Raw genomic sequence first — 27,713 nt, forward strand, 5'->3', positions numbered from 1 at the left:
GCATGCAGATCTGTATATGCTTCACATTATTTTCAGTGTAAATGTGTTGAACCAACAATAGTTTGAGAGAAATCTAAACATTGCCTTTGGCAGGGGGGCTGTGCTGCTCATCGGTTGCTGCTGTAAGCCTTGAATCTTTTTTCTCGCTCCCTTGACTTGTGCTCCGGGGAGATATTGTAGCAGCAGAATGTATACACCAAATATCATCTCCCATGGATAAGCTGCTAGCTGCCCCTCAGGCACAGGGTCTTGGCTCTGCTTATTAGATGAATGAATTGTTAATGGCTCACTGATTTTCCTCAAGTTCCAGTTGCGTTTTTCAACAGGCTCAGTGTATATTGCAAAAGGATTGTTGCCGCATTGCCCATTTCATCTTTTCTCCTTCCACAGCTAAAAGGAGCAGAGTTTACACAGGAAATATTCTACTCTCCCTGGCAATTGGATGGGAGAAAAGAAAATCTTTGACCTTGGAAATTGAAGATGTTGTTGCCATGGGAACTGTTAATCCTTCTGTCACTCAAGGTCTGCCTTGCTGGTAAGATGGCCCCCAAGTCGCCGTTGATACCACACCTGATCTGCACACTCATCTCTTGCATGTCTGTGTTATCCTTTCCTTATCTCTTCAAAAAGTATCATGCCATTCTCACCCAGGATGCATGCTGTTAGAGATTTACCACTGGTATTATTATTGTGTATGTATGTATGTGTATATATATATATTTTATTTTATTTAGTATTTATTTTTATTTCACCTTTATTTAACCAGGTAGGCTAGTTGAGAACAAGTTCTCACTTACAACTGCGACCTGGCCAAGATAAAGCATAGCAGTGTGAGTAAACAATTAACAAGTCAATAACACAGTAGAAAAAAAAGGGAAAAAAAGAGAGTCTATATACATTGTGTGCAAAAGGCATGAGGAGGTAGGCAAATAATGACAATTTTGCAGATTAACACTGGAGTGATACATGATCAGATGGTCATGTACAGGTAGAGATACTGGTGTGCAAAAGAGCAGAAAAGTAAATAAATATAAACAGTATGGGGATGAGGTAGGTAAATAGGGTGGGCTATTTAACGATAGACTATGTACAGCTGCAGCGATCGGTTAGCTGCTCAGATAGCAGATGGTTTGAAGTTGGTGAGGGAGATAAAAGTCTCCAACTTCAGCGATTCATATCATTTTCCCTAACCCTAACAACACTCCCCTAATTGGAGTAACTAATGGACAACAACACTTAGGCTTCTACTTCCAGCTTATACATACAATATATATTTTTTACAGACACAGCATATATTGCATTAGTTATCTTAAGTTTGTTTTTAGTCCAATCCCTCAACCCCTCCCATCTATCTCTGAAGACCATCCCGTTTTAATTTCAATTTCCATATATCTTTTCTACTGTGCTGTTGTGTTTCACAAAAGTTTTGAACCTTTCTATCCTCAAAGTTTCTACAGATTGTAAATTAAAGATAAACATTTTTGCTAATAGTATTGTTATTTAACTGATCGATTGACTCTTTTTAAATCACTCAGTAGTGCTATTTGCAGAGTTAGCTCAAGGTAAATTCTTCAGCCATTCCTGAACCTGCGACCAAAAACAAGCTAGTTATGGACTGTACCAAAACAAATGATCTAATGATTCTGTCTCTTCGCAGCAAAATCTGCAGAGCTGGGATGGTTGTTGCCTCCATATATATAACATTCTATTGGTTGCAAGATTTTTGTATTATTTAAATTGAAAAACTAAATTTTGAATCCGGCGTTGTTTTAGGTGTCAGTTCATGAACCATGTGCCATGGAATCGGTACATCAAAAATCTCTTCCCAACTGTTATGCAATCTGTATGGCACAGCTGTCAATATTTTAGTCCTTAAATCAAAAGTTCCTTACTTTCTCCTCCTTCCGCTTGCCCCTTCCATTTTTTTGCGGTAATGCTGCAATTAGTTAGTTGTAATTTTGGATAGAGCAGATATTTCCATATGTTTTTGTTAGCTGCATGTGTGACAACTCCACCAGTCATTTTTTTTATGATATAATTTGAAAAGATTATACCGTTTCTAAACATTTGTTAAAAATTATTGTTTTTTTATCATGTGTCAAACTTGAAGTGAAAGTTGTAGAGTTTGTGATTAACTCACAATGTTTTCTATGCTGTTAATATATGTTGTATTTCTCATGTCATATGTCTCACTTTTTACTGGTACTGTATCTCCTTGTACAATACGATTAACACTTCCTTATCCTTCTATATCTCGCCCTCTGCCAAAACACTCACAACTAACTGTAAGGTCCCAATTGCTAACCTGAATTCCTATTCCATACACCTGAGTGACCTGGTAAAGGCAGAGCTCTGGAGTTTCAATAGAGCCGAGTATCTCCCACACAGTTATGTCATAATACTGTTAGCGTATTATGAACTATCTACAGAAATAGGAGGGGTTTGAAGTTGACAGGCATTTCTGACAGATATAAATGGAAGTCAAGCCAAATGTTTACAAGTCATCAGACAAATGTATTTACATTTATACAGTGTATGGAGCAGGTGAACATTGTGTTGTTTCCTATTCTTCCATCTCCATTGATTTAGCATTTTGTCTTAAATCAGCACTTTCTCAGGGACACATATGGATCTAGGCAGCCCGGAAAGGGAAACAGAGAATGAGGACGAGGTAACAGAATGAGGAGGGGGTGACGGAATGTGGAGGAGGGGGTGACGGAATGTGGAGGAGGGGGTGACAGAATTGAGGAGGAGGGGGTGACGGAATGAGGAGGAGGGGGTGACGGAATGAGGAGGAGGGGGTGACGGAATGAGGAGGAGGGGGTGACGGAATGAGGAGGAGGGGGTGACGGAATGTGGAGGAGGGGGTGACGGAATGAGGATGAGGGGGTGACGGAATGTGGAGGAGGGGGTGACGGAATGAGGAGGAGGGGGTGATGGAATGTGGAGGAGGGGGTGATGGAATGAGGAGGAGGGGGTGACGGAATGTGAAGAAGTCAAAGTTTATGTATTTTCCCCATCATTGAGCTTGCATTTACATACATGCATGTATAATTGATATTCAGTGTGCATGTTTAGTTTGAGGAGGGTGACTGCCAGCCAGGGTGACTTCTCTCAAACTTACATGAAGCTTTTCCCAGGTCGAATAGCCCAGCTATAAAAGGTTCATTAATTTATTTCATTTAAAGTACATCGGGAAATGAAGCACCTCCCTTCGAGGCTGGTAAAAAAAAGGAGGCCTTCACCTTAGGCGATGCTTCTCCCCCAAACTCTCATTAGGGTGATGATGCGGGAGGGACTACTTCTCTTTGTCCTAGTCGTCAAGGTTAGAGACCATATTAAATAAAAAATAAAAAAACAGGTGATTTTCAAAGGGGACATAAGAAAATGTGACTGTAGCTGTGAAAAGCCACCAAGATAGTGTACCCTACTGTATGTCTCAACACCAGGATAGTGTACCCTACTGTATGTCTCAACACCAGGATAGTGTACCCTAATGTATGTCTCAACACCGGGATAGTGTACTCTACTGTATGTCTCAACACCGGGATAGTGTATCCTACTGTATGTCTCAACACCAGGATATTGTATGTCTCAAGACCAGGATACTGTACCCTACTGTATGTCTCAACACCAGGATAGTGTACCCTACTGTATGTCTCTACACCAGGATACTGTACCCTACTGTATGTCTCTACACCAGGATAATGTACCATACTGTATGTCAACACCAGGATACTGTAGCTTACTGTATGTCTCTACACCAGGATACTGTAGCCTACTGTATGTCTCTACACCAGGATAAAGCCTACACAGCCTACTGTGTGTGTCTACACCAGGATACTGTACCCAACTGCGTGTGTCTACACCAGGATACTGTAGCCTACTGTATGTCTCTACATCAGGATACTGTAGCCTACTGTATGTCTCTACACCAGGATATTGTAGCCTACTGTATGTCTCTCCACCAGGATACTGTAGCCTACTGTATGTCTCTACACCGGGATACTGTAGCCTACTGTATCTCTCTACACCGGGATACTGTAGCCTACTGTATGTCTCTACACCGGGATACTGTAGCCTACTGTATGTCTCTACACCGGGATACTGTAGCCTACTGTATGTCTCTACACCGGGATACTGTAGCCTACTGTATGTCTCTACAGCGGGATACTGTAGCCTACTGTATGTCTCTACACCAGGATACTGTAGGCTACTGTATGTCTCTACACCAGAATACTGTAGCATACTGTATGTCTCTACACCAGGATACTGTAGCCTACTGTGTGTGTCTACACCAGGATACTTTAGCCTACTGTATGTCTCTACACCAGGATACTGTAGCCTACTGTGTGTCTCTACACCCTGATACTTTAGCCTACTGTATGTCTCTACACCAGGATACTGTAGCCTACTGTGTGTGTCTACACCAGGATACTGTAGCCTACTGTATGTCTCTACACCAGGATACTGTAGGCTACTGTATGTCTCTACACCAGGATACTGTAGCCTACTGTATGTCTCTACACCAGGATACTGTAGGCTACTGTATGTCTCTACACCGGGATACTGTAGCCTACTGTGTGTGTCTACACCAGGATACTGCAGCCTACTGTATGTCTCTACACCTGGATACTGTACCCTATTGTATATCTCTACACCAGAATACTGTAGCATACTGTATGTCTCTACACCAGGATACTGTAGCCTACTGTGTGTCTACACCAGGATACTGTAGCCTACTGTGTGTGTCTACACCAGGATACTGTAGCCTACTGTATTTCTATACACCAGGATACTGTAGCCTACTGTGTGTCTCTACACCCTGATACTTTAGCCTACTGTATGTCTCTACACCCTGATACTTTAGCCTACTGTGTGTCTCTACACCAGGATACTGTAGCCTATTGTGTGTGTCTACACCAGGATACTGTAGCCTACTGTATGTCTCTACACCAGGATACTGTAGCCTACTGTATGTCTCTACACCAGGATACTGTAGGCTCCTGTATGTCTCTACACCAGGATACTGTAGCCTACTGTATGTCTCTCCACCAGGATACTGTAGGCTACTGTATGTCTCTACACCGGGATACTGTAGCCTACTGTGTGTGTCTACACCGGGATACTGTAGCCTACTGTGTGTGTCTACACCAGGATACTGTACCGTATTGTATATCTCTACACCAGGATACTGTAGGCTACTGTATGTCTCTACACCGGGATACTGTAGGCCACTGTATGTCTCAGCACCGGGATACTGTAACCTACTGTATGTCTCTACACCGGGATACTGTAGCCTACTGTATTTCTCTACACCGGGATACTGTAGCCTACTGTATGTCTCTACACTGCGATACTGTAGCCTACTGTGTCTCTACACCGGGATACTGTAGGCTACTGTTTGTCTCTACACCGGGATACTGTAGCCTACTGTATGTCTCTACACCAGGATACTCTAGACTACTTTATGTCTCTACACCAGGATACTGTAGCCTACTGTGTGTGTCTACACCAGGATACTGTAGCCTACTGTATTTCTATACACCAGGATACTGTAGCCTACTGTGTGTCTCTACACCCTGATACTTTAGCCTACTGTATGTCTCTACACCCTGATACTTTAGCCTACTGTGTGTCTCTACACCAGGATACTGTAGCCTATTGTGTGTGTCTACACCAGGATACTGTAGCCTACTGTATGTCTCTACACCAGGATACTGTAGGCTACTGTATGTCTCTACACCAGAATACTGTAGCATACTGTATGTCTCTACACCAGGATACTGTAGCCTACTGTGTGTGTCTACACCAGGATACTTTAGCCTACTGTATGTCTCTACACCAGGATACTGTAGCCTACTGTGTGTCTCTACACCCTGATACTTTAGCCTACTGTATGTCTCTACACCAGGATACTGTAGCCTACTGTGTGTGTCTACACCAGGATACTGTAGCCTACTGTATGTCTCTACACCAGGATACTGTAGGCTACTGTATGTCTCTACACCAGGATACTGTAGCCTACTGTATGTCTCTACACCAGGATACTGTAGGCTACTGTATGTCTCTACACCGGGATACTGTAGCCTACTGTGTGTGTCTACACCAGGATACTGCAGCCTACTGTATGTCTCTACACCTGGATACTGTACCCTATTGTATATCTCTACACCAGAATACTGTAGCATACTGTATGTCTCTACACCAGGATACTGTAGCCTACTGTGTGTCTACACCAGGATACTGTAGCCTACTGTGTGTGTCTACACCAGGATACTGTAGCCTACTGTATTTCTATACACCAGGATACTGTAGCCTACTGTGTGTCTCTACACCCTGATACTTTAGCCTACTGTATGTCTCTACACCCTGATACTTTAGCCTACTGTGTGTCTCTACACCAGGATACTGTAGCCTATTGTGTGTGTCTACACCAGGATACTGTAGCCTACTGTATGTCTCTACACCAGGATACTGTAGCCTACTGTATGTCTCTACACCAGGATACTGTAGGCTCCTGTATGTCTCTACACCAGGATACTGTAGCCTACTGTATGTCTCTCCACCAGGATACTGTAGGCTACTGTATGTCTCTACACCGGGATACTGTAGCCTACTGTGTGTGTCTACACCGGGATACTGTAGCCTACTGTGTGTGTCTACACCAGGATACTGTACCGTATTGTATATCTCTACACCAGGATACTGTAGGCTACTGTATGTCTCTACACCGGGATACTGTAGGCCACTGTATGTCTCAGCACCGGGATACTGTAACCTACTGTATGTCTCTACACCGGGATACTGTAGCCTACTGTATTTCTCTACACCGGGATACTGTAGCCTACTGTATGTCTCTACACTGCGATACTGTAGCCTACTGTGTCTCTACACCGGGATACTGTAGGCTACTGTTTGTCTCTACACCGGGATACTGTAGCCTACTGTATGTCTCTACACCAGGATACTCTAGACTACTTTATGTCTCTACACCAGGATACTGTAGCCTACTGTGTGTGTCTACACCAGGATACTGTAGCCTACTGTATTTCTATACACCAGGATACTGTAGCCTACTGTGTGTCTCTACACCCTGATACTTTAGCCTACTGTATGTCTCTACACCCTGATACTTTAGCCTACTGTGTGTCTCTACACCAGGATACTGTAGCCTATTGTGTGTGTCTACACCAGGATACTGTAGCCTACTGTATGTCTCTACACCAGGATACTGTAGCCTACTGTATGTCTCTACACCAGGATACTGTAGGCTCCTGTATGTCTCTACACCAGGATACTGTAGCCTACTGTATGTCTCTCCACCAGGATACTGTAGGCTACTGTATGTCTCTACACCGGGATACTGTAGCCTACTGTGTGTGTCTACACCGGGATACTGTAGCCTACTGTGTGTGTCTACACCAGGATACTGTACCGTATTGTATATCTCTACACCAGGATACTGTAGGCTACTGTATGTCTCTACACCGGGATACTGTAGGCCACTGTATGTCTCAGCACCGGGATACTGTAACCTACTGTATGTCTCTACACCGGGATACTGTAGCCTACTGTATGTCTCTACACTGCGATACTGTAGCCTACTGTGTCTCTACACCGGGATACTGTAGGCTACTGTTTGTCTCTACACCGGGATACTGTAGCCTACTGTATGTCTCTACACCAGGATACTCTAGACTACTTTATGTCTCTACACCAGGATACTGTAGACTACTGTATGAATAGTGAAGACTGTTAGTTCTGTTGGAAGGGACTTTAACCATTGTGGGAATGATAGCTACATTTCAGTGGAGTTAATTAGATTAACATGGGGTAATTACTCTGTTGAATTGGTGTGTTGGCTACAGCTTACCAAAACAACAGACCTGACTGAGCTGCCATGCGTGCCATGGGTATGCCAACAACAGACTGCACGTTGGTTAGAATTCAAATGGAAAGAGGGAAAACACTAGGATATGTCAGTGTGTTCTGTAAACTGAAGAGTCATAATATGCATGCAGAGCTACAGGGTGTAGAGAATGTAATCAGTTAATTGGCCTCTTGTGTCAGTGTAGTATTTGTCCTCGCTCATGTCAACACTGTGGGCACTATTCTTGTTGCCTAAGACTACTGTATGTATAATGAAACGATTTGGCACATAATTGGGTTTAGGTTCATACAACTTATCATTTGGCCTCAGTAATTCTCCTCAGGAATTGCTTTTACCATTCAGGCATAGTTGTCAACAGCAAGGTAAAACTAAAACAGTTGTGCTCTTTCACTCAGAGAGAAACCCTCGCCATGGACCCGTCTTCAGTCAAGAACCAAGTGACAGCATTTTCCCCTTGAGGTTTGAGGACAACAAGGTGTTCATCAATTGTAAAGCAAAGGGGAACCCAGCCCCATATTATAAGTAGGTGTTTGTCCCTTTAACTTTTCATACCTTTCCTCTTTTTCCCCTCTATCTTCAACTGAGAATACTTTTTTATCCTTTTGGTGTATATTGTCTCCATTTTCTAAACTCCATCAGTTATATAGAAACATGATAGTGATGAATACTTGTGTTTGTGTGTGTTGCTCTACAGATGGAAGGTTGATGGGAGAGAGATTGACATGGATTTGAACTATAACCTGGTTGAAGGAAACCTGTTGATCAATAACCCTCATGCAACACATCATGGGGGGGTTTACCAGTGTATCGCTAACAATACCTTTGGAACCATCATCAGCAGGGAGGCCAAGGTGCAGTTTGCATGTGAGTACATCTAGTCCTCTATCTAATACAAACAACAATTCAAGTGAATTTAGACCACTACTCCTTCTTAGACACATTCTTAGACACATTCTGTTTCTCATCGAATGAAGGCGCGATTTGCTGTGATTGTACATACAATTGAGTACAGCATAAGCGAATCATTCAGGTTACGAACACAAAAAGTGTGTTTCCTCTCATTCTGTGGTTTAATTTGAAAAGAGACATTATTGGGGGTAATTGCCATGTTGACATGCACTAAGCCTGCAGCTCCATGAGTGATTAGTGTAAGTCTGAATCGTAGCTTGGTTTTAACACTGGCTTAATGTTACACCCTGAGGAGCACATAGTCTGGAGCATTTCAACAACGGAAGGCTACTTTTCTCTTCCTCTCACTCAAATGCACTGTTGAAATTCACTCCCTCTATAGCTTGTGAAAAGATAGATCATTTTAGACTAAAGTTATCCTAAAAATCCATCAACATATTCACATCTCTGGAGATGATACTAAGAGTAACCCAGTTATAAAAGTCCACCGAGATGATCTTCCTTGCTGATTGCTTGTTTATCGTTGTCCCATCTCTAATTGGTAGACCTGGTTGGCTGTTCATGTGTCAGTAGAACATTGATTTATATTGTTTCACTTTACAATGCAGGTTTACTGCCAGTCTTAGCTAATTAACCAATCTAACCCATTACATTAGGGAAATTATAACCAATCTCAGGTGGTAGGGGGTTGTTATATTCATGCAGGTAGGGGGTTCATACTTGATCTTTTCATTTAAATGGTGATAAGCCTTGGATGAGATGAGTTATGACTTTATTATTCGTGATATTTGCCTGTCCCCTCTTGGGATTTGGATGGTATTTTCAAAGGTTTGTGGTCCCTGGTGCTGTTTGTTTTTCCTTATAAGGCAGCAGCATTTAATGAAAAGTGAAAGTGATCTGTAAATCCAGTTTAGAGGAAGGTATTTACGCATTTACGCCTCTCCCTGTTCACACGTCTCTGTTGGTATCAGCAGGGAACTAAAGTGGATGAGGTATAATAAAAGTGCATAGAGAGGAAAATGGTCTTCAATATGAAAATGTCCTCCAGAATATCACTGCACTGTAGAGGCTGTTGTACTAAAGAAGTCTGAAACTAATAAAAGCCCTTTTGTCTTTGCCTCCTCACAGATCTACAGAATTTCAGCAGAAAGCCCAGGAACACAGTGTCAGTGAGAGAAGGCCAGGCAGTGGTGCTACTGTGTGGCCCTCCACCCCATAATGGAGGTACTATAATGCTTTGTATCCTCAAAGCTCACAGACTCTATGCTGCTTCACTCTCAGTCACGCCCTGCACATCTTATTGTTCCTTACTGTCATACCCACTATCTGTCCCTGACACTGTTAAACGTTTTTGTTCTCATGCCTTCTATTTCTTCTCACTACTCTTAGTCTTTCAGTCTTTTCATATCCTGTTTCCTCTCTCTTCCTCTCCTGTGGGACTGGCTATTATTATCATTTCTACTGGACTGTAGCAGCACCACTCCTCTAGGTGAACGCTCCCCAAACTCATACCTTCACATCCATAGTTCATACCCTCACACGTCATGGCCTCAAGCTGACTTTCCCCCATGTGAGCCGCGACCATGCTGTCATCTGTAAAGCCTCCGGTGCTCCACTTCCTAGCAGCAGGTTTTTTCAGTGTAGCCTGGGTATATGTGGGTAATAAAGGCTCCTGGTGGCTGGTGTGTCCGGGGAGGGGGGGGGGGCGTTATCCCGTGGCACAGCTGTGAGTCTGCTCCGTGTCTGTGTGGTGCTGATTAGCAGACTCTCAACTCTGTTTCTAAATGAATCAATGGCCACAAGGGATTCGAACTGTACCGTTTTGCAATTTGCCCTCCTTTTCCCAAAATGCCTTCATCTCTTTATTTGACATTTTCAAGCTTTTTTTTCCAGATAGACCATTGTCACACATTTTATTGGATTTTGTTACACGGTGCTGCTGTCTTCAGGTGGATTTGAAAGGAAGTCCCGTGTGGCTCAGTTGGTTGAGCATGGTGCTTGCAATGCCAGGGTTGTGTGTTCAATTCCCACTGGGGGCCAGTATGGAAATGTATGCACTCCTTGCTGTAAGTTGCTTTCGATAAGAGTGTTTGTTAAAAGAATCAACGCTGTGGATTTTAGATTGAAGGATTCTGGGTACTTACTTAATTATCAGGTATCCTATTGAAATATTGAGTGCTTAGGTTTAGAGGCTCTACACCAGAAGTTAATGGTTGTCTGTAGGAGGAAGGTATATAGTCCGTGTTGAGTGCAGAGAAAGCCATCACATGTGGCAGGCATTGATAAGAGGAGTGAGCACTTTGGGGTAGAGGTCAGATGAAGTGAGGAGGAACAGATATCACTAAGGTTCTGTCTAGCAACAGAGATGCATCTGCTGGGGAGGAATGGTTAAATATCGGTGCTCTTGTGAAATATCATTGTCTAATGCAGCTGTATTGATCCTCTGGGAAGAATAAACTTGGTTAATCTTTCTTAGTCTCCGTAGAGTTTTTACTCTGAGGATTAGAACCTAACAACATCCAAGCAAACATGTTTTTTTGTTTTCTGCCATAAGTTGCAGTAATGTCAAACCAGAGGAATGCAAGTTAATGCTTGTACAGAAATACATTTACCTATATACATAGAAAGATTACATGTCCCATAAGCAGAGCCACTGAGGATTTTAATTCACTGTTTCCCAGAAGGAAGCAATGCTATGTTTTACTGTCCAGTCAAAAGACTGACTGCAGGATGTAATGTGTTTCTGATCACAGAGTGGCTTTAATACCCCAGCCCATCCTATCCTCCCTGTCCCCCACACCTCTAATAACAAGCTCTTAATTTCACATTCATTTCTTCAGATCCCGCTGCTACATGCCCCCTCTCCTCCTCTCTCTCTCTCTCTCGCTCTGTCTCCGTCTCTCTCTGTCTGTCTGTCTCTCCCTCTGACTTGGTCGCTGTCTCGTCATCTCTCTTTCTCTCTTTCATCTCTCTCATCTTTCTTTCTTTCTCTCTCTCTCTCGATATTGTTTTTGAACTTACTCCTCTGTTTGATCTGCACAAGCCTGTGGTACTGACCCTTAATACTGACCCTTAATATGTGAGGCTAACTGAACATGTAATTCAATAGCGTATCCAAATCTCTGCTTACTCTCTGGGATGCATAGAGATGTGAAAAGGGCAAGGTTCAGCCATGTTAAGCATAACAATTTGAATGATGCATTATTGAATTATTAACTGTTTGCACATATCTGATATGGGAATATCAGGCACCTCACACTAAGTGCAATGTTTCATTGATATTATAATTTGAAAACTGTACTCAGCTACTGTGTCTCCACCTTTTTTATAGCTACAGTACAGGTACACAAATGTAACCTGATCTCTTGTCTATTCTTAGTTTCACCACACTGGCAGATTTTGGAATGTCATTGGAACATGTATCTCTTCCTTTGTCAATACCCACAATCCTATGCGATTACTGTCTGTGCTCTTCCTCTGCAGAGATCAAATACTCGTGGGTTTTCAACGGACGCCCAAGTTTCCTGCTGCAGGATACCCGCCGCTTCGTCTCCCAGAGGACAGGCAACCTGTACATAGCCAAAGTGGAGGCCTCCGATGTGGGGAACTACACGTGTGTGGTGAGGAACATGATGACCAACGCCACCGTTTACAGCTCGCCCACCCCCGTGGAGCTGCGCAGGGACGGTAAGCATGCTCCACTGGCTCCTGCTTATCCTGCACGCTGAACTTGCCTGTGCCATTGCGGGGAGTGAAAGCTAAGGAGATAAAATCAGTCATCTGTTTGTTTTTCTGCTGCTCAGGAGTGGGTTGGGCAGTATTCATACTGTGGGTCTGAAACTCTCTCTCTTTCTCTGCATGAAAGAAAATGTTTAAACATTTACATATGCAGAGTGCAGCCACACACACACACACACACACACACACATACATACATACACACACGTTATTTACATGTCTCTGAGATACATATATTTTTAGTGAGCGTATTCATCTGAACAGGGGGGATTCTGTGTGAAACCTGAGCCAGATTAGCACTGACACCATAGATATTCTTCTCATCACCCTTACAATACTCAAATACGCACACACACACACACACACACACACACACACACATAGAGTGGGGCAAAACATTATTTAGTCAGCCACCAATTGTGCAAGTTCTCCCACTTAAAAAGATGAGAGAGGCCTGTAATTTTCATCATAGGTACACTTCAACTATGACAGACAAAATGAGAAAAAGAATCCAGAAAATCACATTGTAGGATTTTGTATGAATTTATTTGCAAATTATGGTGGAAAATAAGTATTTGGTCACCTACAAACAAGCAAAATGTCTGGCTCTCACAGACCTGTAACTCCTTCTTTAAGAGGCTCCTCTGTCCTCCACTCGTTACCTGTATTAATGGCACCTGTTTGAACTTGTTATCAATATAAAAGACACCTGTCCACAACCTCAAACAGTCCCACTCCAAACTCCACTATGGCCAAGACCAAAGAGCTGTCAAAGGACACCAGAAACAAAATTGTAGACCTGCACCAGGCTGGGAAGACTGAATCTGCAATAGGTAAGCAGCTCGGTTTGAAGAAATCAACTGTGGGAGCAATTATTATGAAATGGAAGACATACAAGACCACTGATAATCTCCCTTGATCTGAGGCTCCACGCAAGATCTCACCTCGTGGGGTCAAAATGATCAGGGACTCAAATCTGCAGTGCCAGACGTGTCCCCCTGCTTAAGCCAGTACATGTCCAGGCCCATCTGAAGTTTGCTAGAGAGCATTTGGATGATCCAGAAGAAGATTGGGAGACTGTCAAATGGTCAGAGGAAACCAAAATATTGGTAAACTTTTTGGTAAAAACTCAACTCGTCGTGTTTGGAGGACAAAGAATGCTGAGTTGCATCCAAAGAACACCATACCTACTGTGAAGCATGGGGGTGGAAACATCATGCTTTGGGGCTGTTTTTCTGCAAAGGGACCAGGACGACTGATCCGTGTAAAGGAAAGAATGAATGGGGCCATGTATCGTGAGATTTTGAGTGAAAACCTCCTTCCATCAGCAAGGGCATTGAAGATGAAACATGGCTGGGTCTTTCAGCATGACAAGGATTCCAAACACACCGCCCGGGCAACGAAGGAGTGGCTTTGTAAGAAGCATTTCAAGGTCCTGGAGTAGCCTAGCCAGTCTCCAGATCTCAACCCATAGAAAATCTTTGGAGGGAGTTGAAAGTCCCTGTTGGCCAGCAACAGCCCCAAAACATCACTGCTTTAGAGGAGATCTGCATGGAGGAATGGACCAAAATACCAGCAACAGTGCGTGAAAACCTTGTGAAGACTTACAGAAAACGTTTGACCTCTGTCATTGCCAACAAAGGGTAAATAACAAAGTATTGATATAAACTGTTGTTATTGACCAAATACTTATTTTCCACCATAATTTGCAAATAAATTCATAAAAAATCCTACAATGTGATTTTCTGGATTTTTTTTAAAATTTTGTCTGTCATAGTTGAAGTGTACCTATGATGAAAATTACAGGCCTCTCATCTTTTTAAGTGGGAGAACTTGCACAATTGGTGGCTGACTAAATACTTTTTTGCCCCACTGTTCATACATACATACATACACACACACACACGCACACATACATACATACATACATACATACATACATACATACATGAATACATGCATGCATGCAAACGCACATGCACACAAACTTCTGCACAGGGAGATTCACCTCAACCTCATTACTGCTGATTATACAGTGTGTGCCACTTAAGATTTGAGCTGGAGCAGAGATGTTATCCAAAGTCATACAACCCCTGAACAAAGTATTGCTCTAAAGCATATCAACATGCAGGCTTGCCCTCTACCATCCTGTCCTGTGCCACAGGTCTTGCATTTAATTAGAATTATAGAACACAATGTTCACTTGGTTTGAATGAATTTGATTTTCTTTCACCTCACACAGCTGTAATGGCAGAGTATGAGCCAAAGATCGAAGTTCAGTTCCCAGAAAGACTTCATGTCACCAAAGGATCATCAGTGAAACTGGAATGCTTCGCCTTAGGAAAGTAGGTCTTAACTGGGATCATTATCTAGAACACTGTAGCAGCATCACGTAGTCTGCATATGGAATGAAATATTCTGAGAATGTACTCTGTTAGTCATGGCCAGAGATGGCACACATATCCCATGGCACACACCACTGTTAGATACTGTTGTTAGTGAAAGTATACACACCCCTTGCACAGTCGTCACATTTTACTGCCTTCAAATGACATGTAATGTATTGTTTTCCCTATTGATCTACACAACCTGCTCCACATTTTCAAAGTGAATGAACAATGATAGACACATTTAGACATTACTAAGAAATACAAAATGAGGATGTCTTGATTGCGCATTTCTTCACACCCCGGACTTAATACTTGATGGAAACACCTTTGGCAGCCATTACAGCTGTGAATAATTTTGAATAAGATTACCAACCTGGCACAACTTATTCATTGTTCTTGTCAAAATTGCTCAAGCTCAGTAAATTTGGTTGGATCATTGATGGACAGCAATATTTGAAACTTGTCAGTGATTTCTTAAGCAGATATAAGTCAGGACAGTGACTTGACCATTCAGGAACACTCAACACCTCTTAGAAAGCCATTCTGGTGTGTTTTTGGCATTACAATTTCTGTAATTGTCCCACAGAAAAATCGAACTCTATCCAAGGGTTATGTTTTCAAAAGACTGTGGAAGGTTTTCCTCAACAGTTTTACCAGGGCTTTGCTGCTAGCATATTTATTTTGATCCTAACATACTCCCCAGTCCCTGCTGGTGACAGGGAGCATCAGGTGTTGAGTGTTTCTGAGTGGTCTAGTCTCTGAGTTAAATCTGCTTGAAAATCAGAGACACAATTTGAATATTGCTGTCTATCAATGATTCCCAATGTACTGAACATGAGCCATTTTTACAAAAACAATGGACATGCAGTATATTCCCCTAAGAGTTGCGAAAGTAGAATATTATTTCAAATGATTCACACGTGCCAAAGGTGGTTCCACCAAGTATTAAATCTGGGGTGGGAAGACATCAAGACATTTCATTTTTTTAAATTATTATTCATTTGGAAAATGTTATATCTTTCTTTCACTTTGAAAATGTAGAGTAGGTTGTATAAATATGTAGGGAAAACATCTAATGTAATCCCTTTTTAGATTTGACTGTAAAGCAGCAACATGTGAAGACTGCAAGTGGTGTGTAGACTTTCACTAGGCACTGTATCTATGTCTGGCAGGTAATGTCTTAATACTATGTGTCAGTATCAAGCATGTGGCTGTGGTGACCTTTACTACCTGACCTCTCAAGCCCAGTGCCTGCCATCACATGGAGGAGAACAGATGGGAATCCCCTCCCTGGCAAGATGAAAATCAACCATTCCAATGGGGTCCTGGAAATACCATATTTCAGACCGGAGGATGCTGGTGCATATGAGTGTGTTGCAGAGAACTACAGAGGAAAAAACATCGCCAAGGGGCAACTCATATTCCAGAGTATGATCGCTCACAATGTATATAAATTAACAATTGTATGTTGCTTTTGTGATATGTGATAATGAACTGAACTGTACAGAAGGTTATGAACAGTCCAAATCATGTTTTTCATGAAATTGGATGAAACCAGATCAAAGTATGATGACCAAAGTATGAAAAATTACTTTTGCTTCTACATTGATAAAGTGATCATAAAGTCACTGGACCCCACCCCCCTGTCAAACACTTAGATTCAGGAGGCGGGATTATTAAGGGGATATGGTAACATCACCTTAACCCTCTCATTTTAATACAGCAGTGGTAAGATGATATTCTCGTACCTAATTTAAATAAGTACCGCCTTGTAACCAACAACAGAGAAGGCGTGTTTGCAGAGGAGCGTGGTTATATATAGCTAGATAGCTACTCTACTGATGTCAAAATGTGTCCATAGGGTGTCAAATCTAATTAAAAGTTTACCCTATTCATCTATGACAAAGATGTGTCCCCTTTCGTCTGTGTCTGGTGTTAGCTAGTTACTGGCTAGCTTTGGTCTTCAGCCAGCATGAAACAATTGGGGGGAGGGTAGTTCAAAACTCCGACGCAGTTTTCAAGTCAACACATCCATCAGCCGTAAACCACAAGAGACAAAAGGGAGATGTATAAAACATTTTTGCCATCATTGATGCGATGTCGATGTTGTTTGACTTGCTGTGTGTATCACCAAATTAGCTCGAGATTATTTTGCTGCAACACTGCATCCAAGTTGCTTGACATAGGCGTTTCAAAGAGCTGTCGTTCAAGGAGAAATCATGAATTTAAGCTCCCTGGCCACTCAGCCTGTCTTTCCAACTTCCTGGTAGTTAGCCATGAGAGAGAAAAAATTCATCTCAAATATTGCTCATTTCTAAACAAAACAAATACTATGGGGGATATTTTAGTCACTCAAAAGTCTATTTTACATGGGATTCAGAATTACTTTTTGTGACGTTTAACTTTTTTTCTCATCTTTGTAGCTGCTTCTTAATATAATAATAAATTGATTAAAAGTCATACGTTGTTTTCAACGTTAAATTCTTAACATGAAATTTAACTAATAATAACTACCACATTGTTTGAATGCTAATGATTTTATCTGTCCTTTGTCAATGTTTAGCTAATCAAGTCTAATTAAAATATCTGGTCCATAAATTATGGATACATTTTGGTCATAAGTCTGGCCTGGAAAATCTTTTGCTCACTCTATGAAAGGGCATTATAAAGACAGGATAATTTGGAATTAATGTGTACCAATTAACCTTTATGTTTAGTCATTCTGAAGTGGCTAAGTCGTTGTCTTGCCAACTTGAACACTGCCACAACCCAGTTGGTCCTTAGAGAAAAATTCAAATTGCATCCCAAGCTTAGGGCAGCTTTCAGCTCTATCATACAGCTAAACAGCTATTCTTTGTGCCATTAATTATTGAATGATTTAGGCCAATAAAGATCAGTTGTCAATATAGATGCTGACATTTTGAAACTAAATTGTGATATTTATTCTACAGATGTTGAACATCTGCACTGGGTCCAGACGTTAAAAGATGCTCATATGGCTATCGAGGCTAATCTTCAGTGGGAGTGTAGGGCGAGCGGTAAACCTAAACCTGTGTACAGATGGCTGAAGAACGGGGAGCCCCTGGTGTTGGAGGTGAGAATGACTACAGAATTTGAATGTGTAATTGTGCAATCCCATTAAGAACTAGTCTAACCATCTTAAGACCCCTTTTCATCTCAGATCAAAGACATGAGATCAAACATTAAGCCAATTTTTATTTCAGAATTCTACCCATCAAAGTTTGCTGCAAAGGTCACACACAATCATCAGAGATATTACGATCATCAGAGATATTACAGGGCATATAAAACTGATACACACAGGAAACTTTTGAGCGTGAAAAACCCAGCAGCCTTGTAGTTCTTAACACAAACCGCTGCGCCTGGCACCTGCTACCATACTCCGTTCAAAGGCACTTAAATATTTTGTCTTACCCATTCACCCTCTGAAAGGCACACATACACAATCCATGTCTATATTTTCTCAATTGCTTATAAATCCTTCTTTAACCTGTCTCCACACTTTCATCTACACTGATTGAAGTAGATTTAACACGTGACTTCGATAGAGGATCATAGCTTTCGCCTGGATTTACCTGGTCATTCTATGTTAATGTTTTCTATACCAGTCAAACTCAAACGTTTGGGCCCTTATACTCATTCAAGGGTTTTTTTTTATTTCTACTATTTTCTGCATTGTAGAGTAATAGTGAAGACACATGATGTAGTAACCAAAAAAGCGTTAAACAAATCAAAATAGATTTGAGTTGAGATTCTTCAAAGTAGCCACCCTTTGCCTTGATGACAGCTTTGCGCACTCTTGGCATTCTCTCAACCAGCTTCATGAGGAATGGAATGCATTTCGATTAACAGGTGTTTCTAGTTCATTTGTGTAATTATTTTCTTCTTAATGCGTTTGAGCCAATCAGTTGTGTTGTAACAAGGTAGGGGTGGTATACAGAAGAGAGCCCTATTTGATAAAAGCTCTGACAGTCCATCATTACTTTAAGGAACATTTCAAGAACTTTCAAGTGCTATGATGAAACTGGCTCTCATGATAACTGCCACAGGAAAGGTAGACCCAGAGTTACCTCTGCTGCAGAGGATAAGTTAATTGGAGTCAACAGCCTCAGAAATTGCAGCACAAATAAATGCTTAAGTTCATGTAACAGACACATCTCATCATCAACTGTTCAGAGAAGACTACATGAATCAGGCCTTCATGGTTGAATTGCTGCAAAGAAACCACTACTAAAGGACACCAATAATAAGAAGAGACTTGCTTGAGCCAAGAAACACGAGCAATGGACATTAGACCGGTGTAAATCTGTCCTTTGGTTGGGGTCCAAATTTGAGATTTTTGTTCCAACCGCTGTGTCTTTGTGAGATGCGGAGTAGGTGAACGTATGATCTCTGCATGTGTGGTTCCCTGTGTTCCATGTGTGCGCTTAGTGGGACTATCATTTGTTTGTCAACAGGACATTGTCCCAAAACTCGCCTCCAGGCTGTGTACGGGCTATTTGACTAAGAAGGAGAGTGATGGAGTGCTACATGAATTACCTGGGGCCAGATTCACAAACCTTCTTAAGGAAAAATGGCAGTTAAGAAGAAAGGTCTTCTTAACTATAAACTTAAGGAGAAAGTTAAGCTAAATTGCTATTCCTCCAAAATGTTATTGGAAATTCTCTTGCGCTATTTCTTATGTTTCTCCTTAAGCAAAAAGTTAGATTCTGGAAAATTAAGTTATTGGAAATGTTCTTTAAATTCCAAGATGGCTAAACCCCAAGATGGCTAAAATCTCATGAAAGCAATTGAACATGTTTAATTCACACAAACTTAATCTGAAAGTGTCAGTATTTATTATTTAAAACACAAGAACATGTTTTAGAATAGTAATCTCAGTTGGAAATTTGCTAACAGGATTGCCATTGCTAGCTAGCTAGCTAAATCATTTGCCTAGCAACAAAGATCTTAAGATGATACGTAGGAAGATATTTGAGGTGTTTGTAAGAAAATCATTAAATCTTAAGAAATTGTTGAGGAATTGTACTTACGAATTATCTTATGAACTTCTTATTTTTTTCTTAAGCAGCTTAAGTTTTTGCGTAAGAATTGTTTTGTGAGTCTGGGCCCTGGCCACCACAATCACCTGACCTCTACCCAATTTAGATTGTTTGACATGAGTTGGACCGCAGAGTGAAGGAAAAGCAGCCAACAAGTACTCAGCATATGTGTGGCACTCCTTCAAGACTTTTGGAAAAGCATTCCAGGTGAAGCTGGTTGAGAGAATGCCAAGAGTGTGCAAAGCTGTCATCAAGGCAAAGGGTGGCTACTTTGAAGAATCTTTAACACTTTTTTGCTTACTACATGATTCCATATGTGTCATTTCATAGTTTTGATGTCTTCACTATTATTCTACAATGTAGAAAATGGTAAAAAATAAAGAAAAACCCTTGAGTGAGTAGGTGTCCAAACTTTTGACTGGTACTGTATATTTAAGCAGCAAGGCCCGAGGAGGTATTGTATATGGTGCCTGGACACAGCCCTTAGCCGTGGTATATTGGCGATATATCACAAACCCCCGAAGTGCCGTATTGCTATTATAAACGGGCTACCATCGTAATCTTAGCAGTAAAAATACATGTTTTGTCATACCCGTGATATACCACGGCTGTCAGCCAATCAGCATTCAGGGCTTGAACCACTCAGTTTATAATTGGAGTTTTATCACACATCACACATCCTATACTGAGATGTGTTATTGAGGGTGTATCTCTCTTGTTACCAGGACAGGATACTTTTAGAAGGTGGACGATTGGCAATATCCAGGATCAACCTGTTGGACTCTGGGATGTACCAGTGCCTGGCAGAGAACGAACATGGAGCCATCTATGCCAGTGCTGAACTCAAGGTTGTAGGTAAGTATGTCTGGATGACTCTAGTCTGTAGTATTTGTTTTGTCTTCTTTTAAAAAGCTGAAGCCAGAAACACAGCAAGGTTAAGACATGTACTAACACTGTCAGTAGAAATTAACAGAAAGTGAATATCAGCTGAGCCATGGTTTTTAGCCACATTTACATAATTACTTGATAAAGAAAGACAGCCAGTGGTTTTTCATGAAATTACATTTTATATAATTGACTATGATGCGTTTGACAGTTTGGCTGATGCATACATACGGTAGCTAGCTGCTGTGCCACTGCCTCGTCAAAGAGAACAGAATGGTTTCAACAGGGTTTGTTCTGTTCCCCATGCAGCCTCTGCACCTGACTTCTCCAAGAGTCTTGTGAAGAAGTCCATGCTGATCCAGAGAGGGGGGGAGGTGATAATGGAGTGCCGTCCCCATGCGTCCCCAAGGGCCTCCATCTCCTGGCGGAGAGGGGGAGAGTTTCTGAAGGACAGCAGGAGGTACAGTCGCAATAGGGTCGTTCCATGAAATAAGTGCCTTTTTGTATTTTAGGTAGAAATTGTGCACTAATATTGAATTTTAAAAGCCTGTTATGTTAAATGAATCTCCCTTCAGTACAGACAACATGGAGAAATTAATACATCTAAATGTTAATATGAATAAAGGCCTTCTAAAGCTCTGTCAACCGTGTCACTTCTAGGAAGACTTCATTCCAGAATGTATCCAAGGTTCAACATCACTGTAAAGCCCTAGCTAAAAAGTAATTTCTGAAGATGAATCACGAATTTTAAGGTCAACCCTGTTACGTGAACTGAACTCTCGTTTTAATATGTTTAAAAAATTCATTTTTTAATTTAAAATTGTTTTGTTTTAGAAACATTGAACAATCATTGAGTAAATGCAGGGGAGCTGGTTCTACAATTTTTTTGCCATTTTCTGGTGTTTTGTGGTGGAAAACTGAGCGTGTCGAGCATAACACAACATCAACCCTGTTACCCATAGATAGACAGCTAGAAATGTTTTACAATTGCATTTTTGGTGAAGTTTGCATTCAATTGCATCTCCCTGTTGCACACAACAAGCTTCCATTCCCCCTGTCACAGGGGAATTTATGGCTGATTTTGGATGAAATCGTCAACCCTGTTACGATCAACCCTGTTACTTTATCTGGCACTTAATAGGCACTAACTATAGTATTTTTCTCAAAAGGCACCGAATTGGTGGAATGACCCAATAACAGTACCAATCGCTGCTCATGCCATTGATGGCTCGTGTATAAGGGCCCTTCTCCTGGGAACTTGCTAGTCTCTTGGGCTCAACGCTGTTTGTGCCTCTAATCAAGGGGACGGTGACGTGGTGAGGGGGCTTTTTGCTAACATTCTCTCTTTTGCCTGTAGTTCAATAGAGATGTCCAGAACCTTGCTAGAAGCCTGTATATCTCTGTATTCAGGGATGTTCTATACAACACCTTCACAGTTATGGTAGGGACTTTCATGTTCATTATGATGACCTTGGTCTTTCAAGCTTGTATTCAGCCATGGCTATAAATGATTCCTTGTAACCTCTCATGCAAGCCTCACAGCCTCACAGGTTCACAGCTGACAAGTTCACTTGAGGTGCACAGAAGGTCTGTGGGGACAGTGGAACTGCTGCATAACCCTGCTGCAGCTACACTAAACTATAGTAAATTACTGTACTGCAGTCCTCTGAGAGAAGGACTCTGCCAAGAGCAGGCTGTGGACCAAGAGCTGGAGAATAACATATCCAGGATACTACCGCCCACCCTCTCTCTCTCTCTCTCTCTCGCTGTGTGTGTGTGTGTGTGTGTGTGTATGTGTGTATGTGTGTATGTGTGTGTGTGTGTGTGTGTGTGTGTGTGTGTGTGTGTGTTGTGTGTGTGTGTGAGAGAGAGAGAGAGAGCAAAAACAAACTATGTGAACCCTTTGGAATTACCTGGATTTCTGCATTAATTGGTCATCAAATTTGATCTGATCTTCATCTAAGTCACAACAATAGACAAACACAGTCTGCTTAAACTAATGACACACAAAGTATTGTATTTTTCTTGTCTATATTGAATACATCATTTAAACATTCACAGTGTGAAAGTATGTGAACCCATAGGCTAATGACTTCTCCAAAAGCTAATTGGAGTCAGGAGTCAGCTAACCTGGAGTCCAATTAATGAAACGAGATTGGAGATGTCGGTTAGCGCTACCTTGCCCTATAAAAAACACTCACAAAATTTGAGTTTGCTATTCACAAGAAGCATATCCTGTTGTGAACCATGCCTCGAACAAAAGACATCTCAGAAGACCTAAGATTAACAATTGTTGACTTGCATTAAGCTGGAAAGGGTTATAAAAAGTATCTCTAAAAGCCTTGATGCAACAGGACAATGACGCAAAACACAGAAGTAAATCTTCAACAGAAGAAAATATGCCTTCTGGAGTGGCCCAGTCAGAGTCCAGACCTCAACCCAATTGAGATGCTGTGGCATGACCTCAATAGAGCAGTTCACACCAGACATCCCAAGAATATTGCCGAACTGAAACAGTTTTGTAAAAAGGAATGGTCCAAAATTCGTCCTGGCCGTTGTGCAGGTCTGATCCGCAACTGCAGAAAACTTTTGGTTGAGGTTATTGAATCCAATGTTTCACATACTTTTCCCAGGACAGCAACACAATTAGACCCAACCAAATCTTGAGAAAACAAAAAAAGAATTGCTTGACACATTGGAAAGAATTTACAAAAAAACAGAGCAAACTAGAATGCTATTTGGCCCTAAACAGTGGGTACACAGTGGCAGAATACCTGACCACCATGACTGACCCAAAATTAAGAAAGTCTTTGACTATGTACAGATTCAGTGAGCAGCGTAGTCTTGCTATTGAGAAAGGCCGCCGTAGGCAGACCTGGCTCTCAATAGAAGAGGCTATGTGGAAACTGAGCTGCACTTCCTAAACTCCTGCTAAATGTGTGACCATATTAGAGACCCATATTTCCCTCAGATTACACAGACCCACAAAAACAAATCCAATTTTGATAAACTCATATCTACTGGGGAATTTTTTTGCAATCACAGCAGAAATATAAGTAACCTGTTTCCACAATAAAAGGGCAACCCTTGAAGAACAAACACCATTTGTAAATACAACCTATATTTATGTTCCATTTTGTACTTGAACTATTTGCACATCATTACAACATTTGAAATGTCTTTTCTTTTGGAACTTTTGTGTAATGTTTACTGTTAATATTGTATTGTTTATTTCACTTTTGTTCATTATCTATTTCACTTGCTTTGGTAATGGAAACATATGTTTTGCATGCCAATGAAGCCCCTTAAATTAGAGAGAGGGAGCTCACCAGCAGCACAATGTTTAGTGTACTCCTCCCACACTCCCTCTAATTCTGCATCTTAAATTAGGGTAGTGTGGTTGATTCAGATGGAGGGTGAACAGGAGCCTTGGAGGTACTGCTGCTTTTAGGCTGTGGCCTGAATCGATATGTGCTGCCACATTTCCATAGTCTTTCCGTAACTCAGTGGACGTGCCTCAACATGTGAGCAGAGCGATTGATTAGTTATCATATTCCTTTGGCAGTCATGTGGAAAAAGAGAAAGAAGTGATTATGCAGGCTGTGCGTCTGGACGAGAATAGAAAATGCACAGCATTGAACAGTGTTTCTTTCTTACAGCAGATAGTTCTTTACGTTTGATTTGTTTTGCAGCTCATTGCCCCTCAGGCCATGTTTTCAGCACGCGTCCATCACTCAATATTTTATATTTTTGTCAATAAATCTGCCCAAAGCACCCTATGTCAGGCATGGTCTCAGCTCAGCCTTAGTGAATTCATATTTTTAAGAGCTACAGTGAAATTGTTTGATTTCTGAGCTTGCAGTTCACAGCTTTTGTTTTTGATTTGCGTGTCACGATAGTTAGGAGTTCATAGCATTGTTTATGAATGTTTACATTTGTTACATTTTGTTATATTTTAAAATAAAGTGCAAGCATTAAAAACCCAATGAATGGAAACAACTTCATTGTTATGAGGTTACTTTTGTTACGTTGTATAAAGTAGACCACTTTTTAATCTAGATTGTGATGTGGAAAATGTTGCAAATAAACAATTGAAGTCTGAAGTTTACATACACTTAGGCTGGACTCATTAGAACTCGTTTTTCAACTACTCCACAAATTTCTTGTTAACAAACTATAGTTTTGGCAAGTCGGTTAGGACATCTCATTTGTGCATGACACAAGTCGTTTTTCCAACAATTGTTCACAGACAGATTATTTCACATATAATTAACTGTATCACAATTCCAGTGGGTCAGAAGTTTACATACACTAAGTTAACTGTGCCTTTAAACAGCTTGGAAAATTCCAGAAAATGATGTCGTGGCTTTAGAAGCTTCTGACAGGCTAATTGACATAATTTGAGTCAATTGGAGGTGTACCTGTGGATGATATTTCAAGGCCTTACTTCAAACTCCGTGCCTCTTTGCTTGACATCATGGGAAAATCTAAAGAAATCAGCCAAGACCTCAGAAAAAAACATTGTAGACCTCCACAAGTCTGGTTCATCCATGGGAGCAATTTCCAAATGCCTGAAGGTACCACGTTCATCTGTACAAACAATAGTAAGCAAGTATAAACACCATGGGACCATGCAGCCGTCATACCGCTCAGGATGGAGACGCGTTCTGTCTCCTAGAGATGAACGTACTTTGGCGCGAAAAGTGCAAATCAATTGCAGAACAACAGCAAAGGACCTTGTGAAGATGCTGGAGGAAACAGGTACAAGAGTATCTATATCCACAGTAAAACGAGTCCTATATTGACATAACCTGAAAGGTCGCTCAGCAAGGAAGAAGCCACTGCTCCAAAACCGCCATAAAAAGCCAGTCTAAGGATTGCAACTGCAAAATAGAACTGTTTGGCCATAATGACCACCTTTATGTTTGGAGGAAAAAGGGGATGGCTTGCAAGCCAAAAACCACCATCCCAAGCACGGGGGTGGCAGCATCATGTTGTGGAGGTGCTTTTCTGCAGGAGGGACTAGTGCACTTCATATAAAAAATGGCATCATGAGGGAGGAAAATGATGTGGATATATTGAAGCAACATCTCAAGACATCAGTCAGGAAGTTAAAGCTTGGTTGCAAATGGGTCTTCCAAATGGACAATAACCCCAAGCATACTTCCAAAGTTGTGGCAAAATGGCTTAAGGACGACAACAGTCAAGGTATTGGAGTGGCCATAACAAAGCCCCGCCCTCAAACCTATAACAAAGCCCCGCCCTCAAACCTGTAGAAAATGTGTGGGCAGAACTGAAAAAGCGTGTGTGAGCAAGGAGGCGTACAAACCTGACTCAGTTACACCAGCTCTGTCAGGAGGAATGGCCCAAAATTCACCCAACTTATTGTGGGAAGCTTGTGGAAGGCTACCTGAAACGTTTGACCCAAGTTAAACAATTTAAAGGCAATGCTACCAAATCCTAATTGAGTGTATGTAAGCTTCTGGCCCACTGGGAATGTGATGAAAGAAATAAAAGCTGAAATAAATCATTCTCTCTACTGTTATTCTGACATTTCACGTTCTTAAAATAAACTGACCTAAGACATGGAATTTTTACTAGCATTAAATGTCAGGAATTGTGAAAACTGAGTTTAAATGTATTTGGCTAAGGTGTATGTAAACTTCAACTGTACCTTTGACTGTTCCTTTGCACCTCAGAAATGTACAGTATTTTACAAATCTGAATGAGTATACAGTATACTTTATGAGTATACTTTCCGACTTCAACTGTATGTAGTCTACAATCGTCCCTGATTAGTATTTCAGTAATGTGCCTTTTTCAACATTGTTGCTCGAGTTTCCTCGGTATCTCACTGTGTCCAGACAGCCAGCTACAAGTGAGATGGCTCTTTAGTCATATCTGCTTTCATTACCTTTTGGAAATGGCTTTTAGTGTGTCTATAGGATCTCACACATGTTGTATAATTACAAGGCCGCAGGTAAAGATTCCAATTCGGAGTGAATCATCTCTCACTGTTGTTCTGCTCTCTTTTCCTTCCCCTATCCTCATTGGCCTTAGTGTCCCACTGTGTATTCTATTAAAATGCACATTTAATCTTTTGTGCTTTCAATAGCATGTCGACCCAACAGCAAATCTGTTCTGCTTCAACTAAGATAATTGCTCTGTTCTGAAATGTGCAAATGTGCTTGTAGAGAATTCAGTCTTCCAGACAATTCAGTTTTAAATTCATGAAATACTTGTCATTCAAACTACAACATGGATGTAGGCTATTTAAGCAATAAGGCCCGAGGGGATGTGGTATATGGCCAATATAACACGGCTAATGACTGTTCATAGGCACGACGCAACGCTTGTATATTGGACATATATCACAAACCCCTGAGGTGCCTTATTGCTATTATAAACTAGTTACCAATGTAATTAGAACAGTAAAAATAAATGTTTTGTCATAACCATGGTATAGGGTCTGATATACCACAGCTTTCACCCAATCAGCATTCAGGGTCTCGAACCACCCAGTTTATAATCGAGATTAAGCCACAAGTGTTGATGTATTTGAATGCTAATCATCATTTAGAATCCCTATATAACCCAGTCAGTGCTATCAAATCATTATTGATCCGGATAACAACAGTTGTCTGTTCCTTCATTTTTGTCAGACGGACTATTATGGAGGATGGAACTCTCCGTATCACCAACATCAGCAAATCAGACGGAGGGAGGTACACCTGTGTGGCCAGGAACCCCTTTGGGACATCAAGCAGTACTGGTACTCTGGTGGTGAAAGGTACTTTTCCGGACACGGATTTCACTACCCTTTAAGCAGATGGT

The 27,713-nt window shown here is 41.3% G+C and overlaps 1 protein-coding gene across 1 annotated transcript in view; it reads left to right on the forward strand.

Moving 5' to 3' along the window:
• The first annotated feature begins 480 nt into the window (after positions 1-480).
• The window catches only part of LOC139369891 (contactin-4-like), a 39,048-nt gene continuing 11,815 nt past the window's right edge, over positions 481-27,713 (forward strand). Inside the window, 11 exon segments of the mRNA XM_071109173.1 lie at positions 481-535; positions 8,290-8,416; positions 8,589-8,758; positions 9,932-10,027; positions 12,287-12,490; positions 14,784-14,886; positions 16,175-16,359; positions 17,883-18,025; positions 20,720-20,849; positions 21,189-21,339; positions 27,542-27,669. Coding sequence (XP_070965274.1) covers positions 481-535; positions 8,290-8,416; positions 8,589-8,758; positions 9,932-10,027; positions 12,287-12,490; positions 14,784-14,886; positions 16,175-16,359; positions 17,883-18,025; positions 20,720-20,849; positions 21,189-21,339; positions 27,542-27,669 — 1,492 coding nt within the window.

The sequence above is a fragment of the Oncorhynchus clarkii genome, chromosome 17 (genome assembly GCF_045791955.1).
Source record: "Oncorhynchus clarkii lewisi isolate Uvic-CL-2024 chromosome 17, UVic_Ocla_1.0, whole genome shotgun sequence".
Taxonomy (NCBI): domain Eukaryota; kingdom Metazoa; phylum Chordata; class Actinopteri; order Salmoniformes; family Salmonidae; genus Oncorhynchus; species Oncorhynchus clarkii.